Source organism: Apodemus sylvaticus, chromosome 9 (assembly GCF_947179515.1).
Source record: "Apodemus sylvaticus chromosome 9, mApoSyl1.1, whole genome shotgun sequence".
NCBI classification, from domain to species: domain Eukaryota; kingdom Metazoa; phylum Chordata; class Mammalia; order Rodentia; family Muridae; genus Apodemus; species Apodemus sylvaticus.
This window is the reverse complement of record NC_067480.1, coordinates 27,880,037-27,885,734: the sequence shown is the minus strand read 5'-3', so window position 1 is coordinate 27,885,734 and position 5,698 is coordinate 27,880,037. Positions and strand designations below refer to the sequence as shown.

Here is a 5,698-nt window from a genome sequence, read left to right as displayed (position 1 = left end):
GGATGTCTTCGAATAAAAGGTAGCTCTCACGGACCTAGGAATGCAGCCCAAAGGTGCCTGAAACCGAAGCTCTGGTCACGGAACCATGGATCCAGTTGTCACAGGCCCAAGAGATTGTCTCAGTCAGACCATGGAGGGACAAGGCAGCTGCTGCCCCCTGCCGGTTCAAGCAGGAAGCCCTGGAAGAGGAAACCAGTGCCAGAGCCCTAGCTAGCCACATGGGCCAGCCTGGCTTTTGTGACCTCACAGGAGGTATGGGTGACTCTTGTCTGTGGGGCCTTGCTGTTGTCAAAGATCAGAGACATACCCACAGGGGAGACTACCTCCCTAGGGAGGGAGCCAGGAAATTCACAGTTCCATGTAGCTCCACGGTGTTACTCTAGAAGGATCACCATGAAGAAGGTCAAAAAGAAAAAGTCTGATTCCAGGCGCCGCAGGAATTCCATTTCACCGCAGACTAGCTCCGACTCCTCACAGCAGCCCAGCTCGGAAACCCCGCCGTCATGTCCAGAGCCTGCCTCGCCACCACCGCAGCCACAGCCTTGCCAGGAGTCCGCCCCACCACACCAAGTTAACCCTGAGCCTAAACCGCAACAGCCTACACCACAGCCCCTCCCGCCTCCAGAAAAACGTGCTTCATCTCCGTGCCTGGTACCCACGGAACCTAAACCAACTTCTCCATGCAGGAAAGCAGGTGGGCAGACTTCCTGCTTTAGAGCAGTTCTAGACTTTCGCTGATAGAGAGTCCCAGAGCCACCAGAGGCGGGCTCCTGTCAGGTGGTGGTGTATGGTCAGCATACATACTTGCCCGGGGACAAGTTTATGAACTGGGGAGGGCGGTGATTTTTACGAGAGTAGAATTCCTAGGTTTTGTCATTCTATAGCATCCCAGGTCTCACTGGAAACAGCCATGGATACATACTAACATTTATGGCTGCATGGGGAGACCCTCTCATTAGGAGTCAGTTAGCAACCATTCAGAAATTAAAAGCAAATATGGTTTAAAAGAAAGTAAGCAGTGATATATATACCTTCTGGCTACTTTTTATCTGGCTATTCTCACCAGAGGCCTCACTGCTCCAAAGAAGATAGTTCAGGGTGATTGGCTGGCTGGCTGGCTGTGAGAGAATTGGGGGGTTCTGTTTGTCAGATGGAAGATAGGAATTTTGTTTTGGTTTTCCTTATTATCCCAAGAGGTCTGACCTTGGACCGCAGAGAGGATGGCTAGATCAAATATAGAACCCCCGACTAACTCCTATTTTTGGCTTCAGATAAACCAAAAATAATGTTATAATTCTTAGTATCCATTTCAAATAGGCATCCTATATTTCCGTTTGCTAAATTGTCATTCTTTCCCACAGAAGATACTAGAAAAGGATCTGCTCAAGGTATAAAACAAACCAAAAATGAAAAAAAAAATTATAGCCATTCTTTTAATTTAATTTAGCTCTGTCTAAAATTAAATGGCTGGTCAGCTGTCAAAAAGTGGTCTCCATCTTCTTGGATAGCTGACAAGAGACAAATTTTGGACAGTATCAAGGGGACTCAGGTGGAGTTGGGAAGTGGAATGCTTCCAACTGCTAAGGATAACGAAGATAGCCAAGTGGCCACTGACCATTCTTTCCACACCTAGCCCTGCATTCAGCTGTCTACATTAATCGTATCTGACAATATTGCAGGGAGGAACTATTCCTTTGTCCTCTGGAGAGCAGCCCTTGGTATGGTTGAAAGGGGAACTTCAGCCTATTCTGATTTTAGATTCCCCACCCTTGACCACAGCTGACCTTCCAATTCTAAGAGGCCGGCTCTAGTCTCCCAAGGAGGAGGAGGAGGACGTCTTTCTTGACCTTTCCTTGAACCATGACCAAGTTGCTCTATGTCCTTGAGCGAGCCACACCCTCTGAGGCACAGCAATCCTAAGACTGTCTGAGTAGAAAAAAAACACTAGAGCTCTATATCCAAGGAATTACCACAACAATGGGGACTCTGTGACTAAGGGCCAACCTGTCCTTGACATATGGTGTCTGTGTGCTACGTGAGCTTCAACCATGGAGACGAGCATTTCTGGGTGATAGCCTCAGAGCTGGTGTCAGCGGAAAGCAAAACTGCCCTGTACCAAATCTTTTAAACCTTCCTGTGCTCACTTAGAAAACGATAGGGTATTGAAGAGGCAAAGCAAGGACTGCCCATGGCCTATTGAGCTTGTTAGCTTTCTCATCACTGTGAAAATAATGGAAAGAGTGACTTATTCATATTGGTTTGCTGTTTTAAGGATAGCCATGTGTTGTAGCAAAGATGCAGCTCACAATGACGCAACTAGGAAGTGGAGAAAGGGATTGCATGAAGGGCCCAAGGCTAGAGATAATCTGCAAAGATGTACCACTGATACCCTACACCCGCTAGCATCCACCTCTTAGCATTTACCAACTCCCAATAATATGACTCCTAGAACTGTCCTGGAGACTGTGTCCCACTCCCAAGAACCAGGTATAGACCTCATTTCTCTCCTTCTCTCTATCCAGTAGTGCCTTTGACCTACGTGGCCCCACGCTCCTGCCCCTGTGTGATCTGCCCGGGCAGCTCCGCTTGCTGGCGTCGTCTGGGGCTTTGCCATAGCCGAATCTTTGATGTCCTTCTGCCTCGGGACTGGTCATCCATGCCGGGGAGAGGATTCCCAAACCTTCTCACCTTCTACAGGTTCCCGAATGGGCGGGAGGGCTGAAGCCTCGGGTGTATAATCCCCAGGGCCAGGCTCTGTCCTCACAACTTGGCAATTGTGTATAACTTCCTCCAACCATCACAGGCCTTTCAAAAGCAAAGCCTTCCCTTCTAAATAACAATGTCTCTGGTTCGGTGGGCAGGCTCTTTGTTGTACCTTTTCTTCCTTTTTTCCCACGAAACCGCCATCCCTGAGAAACCGTCATCCCTGAGAAACGTCATCCCTAAGAAACTGTCATCCCTGAGAAACCGTCCTCCCTGAGAGCACCCTCCCACCTGGCCCATTGTAAACTCAGGAGCTGTGTAATTACACAATGGTTGGCCATTCTCTAATTTTCTTTTTTTTTTTTTTTGACCCATACCATACACAGTGAGCATCTACTTATTAATGGCACATTAATTATCCCTGGAACTCAGCTGGACAGTGGTGGCGCACGCCTGTAATCCCAGCACTCTGGGAGGCAGAGGCAGGAGGATTTCTGAGTTCGAGGCCAGCCTGGTCTACAGAGTGAGTTCCAGGACAGCCAGGGCTATACAGAGAAACCCTGTCTCAAAAAAAAACAAATCCAAAAAACATATATATATCTAGAACTCATTGATAAACCTGATCGAAATTCATAGGTCCCTTCTGCCAATAATAGCAAAACCTGCCCCAACTCAGAATATGCCGTGCTGTTATCAAGAGTCCTCACAGGGGCCATGTTTTCCAGACCTGTCTGTTAGTGGTAGCCCTTCCTTCATTATGACATCACCCAGCCTCGGTCCTACTGTTCCTCTTCCACAGCGCCTCCAGAGAGATGTCGTATGTCATTTGCCCATTGGCACCCATGGGAAGGTCCCTGTCCTGTTAAGAACAGACTGAGAAAGTCCTCACTCTTGCAGGGCTTGCCGGGTTATGTGTTGAGGCCAGGAGAGGAGCCTCTACCCCAATGAGCCATCCTCCTAATAATACTCAGAACTTCACAAAATGCCCCGGAAGACGCCCTTCCACTTGGAGATCCCATATCCCTACATCAGGAACGCAGCCCACCATCCTTGAATAATAATAATGATGATAATAATACCCACACAGATAGATTTGGGGAAGAGAGCATACCTAGAATCAGAGATACCATCTAAAGAGTCCCAGCCAGGAAGAGTCCCGCCCACCACTCACCCACACAGTGTGTCTGTCCATTCATCCGCTGCCAGACGGTACTGTGTGTTCCCCTGGGTGAAAAATCAAATCCTACGCTGGGAGGATGCCAAATGCTGTGAGGGACACCTAAACAAGATCTTCACCTTCCCGTGTGATGTGCTCAGCCTGTGGAGCTAATTAAGATCTGTGCATTTAGAAGTCTGTGCACAAAGCAGGTAGTGTGTGGTACAGGTGGACTTCTGGGAGTATCGGAGTAAGACAGGACCATCTCAGGGTCCACAGCGTTGTGTGAGTCAACTCCAAAAGTACCCTTGGGTCCCTCTCTGGCTTAGAATGGAAGGGAGGGGTGTTCTAGGCTGTAGGAAAAGCCACATCACGGTTCAGAGTCAGGAAAGCAAAGGAGCCACAGAACCCCATGGCCAGGGCAAGATGCACGTTTATTTGTTTTCCCCTGTGAGCCCCTGCGAGCCCCTGCTTCTGTAGTCTCTGCCTTCTCAGAGGACTTACAGTAGGCGTCCGTGGAGACAAGAATCCCTCCTTTAGTTGGCTTTTTATCAGACTAGATACCGCGCTTTCTGAAGGGCTTCCTCGGATACACTGCTCCACTCATTTGCTGTCCCAGTCTTTGTAGAGGGTATAACTATGTTAGTTCCTGATATCTGAACATCTCTACACTGCCTCAGAGAGTTGTTGTGAAGCTTAAAGAGGGCATTGAGAGGGGTGGGAGGTGTTTGGTGCAAGGCCCGGCACATGGTGGTCTGGACCACCTTCCTACCCCACCGCCCCTCTGGGCGCCAGTCACAGGCTACCAACCCTCGTGCCCCAGGGGTCTTGTAGGACGTTTTGTGGAGAGAGGTGAGAGCAACGTGTCCCTTTAGGAGAACGATCAGGAGGGGACTCTAAGTTCCACCATATTCCTTCCAGGACACAGACACTGAAGCCTTTCTCCCCAACCCCCACCCCCTTTCTGCTTTGCTTTGCAGAAAACCTTCAAGGAAATACTGCACTCCCCGTAACTATCGTGCTGCAAGCTCTCGGAACTGTTGCTGTGGCTCTGGGGGCCTTGGGAGTTGCCTACTTCATGGCTGAATCCTTGTGAACTGGACCCCAGGCCCACAGTCCGGCAGGTAGGAGGATCACCTTGTCCCTTTTCTCTTGCTAGAGAAGACTATCTCTAGGCGGACTAGGCCTTTAGGCCTTCAGCCTGTCCAGGAAAGCTCGTGATCATCCCTGTGTCAAGTCAGGCCTCTTTCAAGCTTCTCTGGAGACCTTTGATTAGAACCATCAGGGCGAAAAGGCCTTCATACAGCCCTGTCCCGGGGCTGCTGTGGCTTCCCTTGTCCTAGATGGGAAGAAGTGGGGGAGGAGTGGGGTAGAGGTTAGTTCCAAAAGTTATCATTCAAAGAGCCAATGGATCAGTCAGGAAAGGGGACTGGGGAAAGGTGGTCACCAAGCGCAGACATCCCAACAGCTAGGTCTTCTTCAAATGGCTGAATGCTTAAAAAGTGATGCTTGAGGTAGGGGAGTGAGAGTCAAGGGAGACATTTCAGCCCACCCGTTCGCCCTCTGTCATCCACACATGGGATCAGACAGGGGATGGTTGTAGTCAAACATGGGTCTGGGAATCAACGCTTAAAATATACAAACATCCAAACCCGGTGAGAGTTCAGCATCATTCCTGGAGCCCCTGGTGACTATTCAAAGATCATTTGAGGAATAATATTATACCACCCTGACCTCCAGGAAACAGCACAGCACTTAAGAGCCTTGTCTGCCCTCTGCCTGGACTTGCTGGGAGTAGTGGGATATTTGCTACCATGTCATCATGCTATCATCTCAGTA

At 49.4% G+C, this 5,698-nt stretch overlaps 1 protein-coding gene across 2 annotated transcripts; it reads left to right on the top strand.

Moving 5' to 3' along the window:
* Positions 1-393: 393 nt before the first annotated feature.
* Positions 394-4,945, top strand: Spata3 (spermatogenesis associated 3). 2 transcript variants are annotated; one of them, XM_052193719.1, is made up of 3 exons: positions 394-694; positions 2,526-2,697; positions 4,840-4,945. In XM_052193719.1, the coding sequence occupies exons 1-3, from the start codon at positions 394-396 to the stop codon at positions 4,943-4,945; spliced, it is 579 nt and encodes a 192-aa protein (XP_052049679.1). The 2 variants fall into 2 exon arrangements, with proteins under 2 accessions (XP_052049679.1, XP_052049678.1); XM_052193718.1 differs by having other exon boundaries at positions 2,523-2,697.
* Positions 4,946-5,698: the final 753 nt, after the last annotated feature.

What these genes read in the sequence shown, in the direction of transcription:
- Spata3 (XM_052193718.1), top strand. Translation starts at nt 394, where the DNA reads ATGAAGAAGGTCAAAAAGAAAAAGTCTGATTCCAGGCGCCGCAGGAAT. An exon ending in TTCTCCATGCAGGAAAGCAG is followed by an intron (nt 695 to 2,522) that starts GTGGGCAGACTT and finishes CTCTCTATCCAG; the next exon opens with TAGTGCCTTTGACCTACGTG. An exon ending in AACCTTCTCACCTTCTACAG is followed by an intron (nt 2,698 to 4,839) that starts GTTCCCGAATGG and finishes TTTGCTTTGCAG; the next exon opens with AAAACCTTCAAGGAAATACT.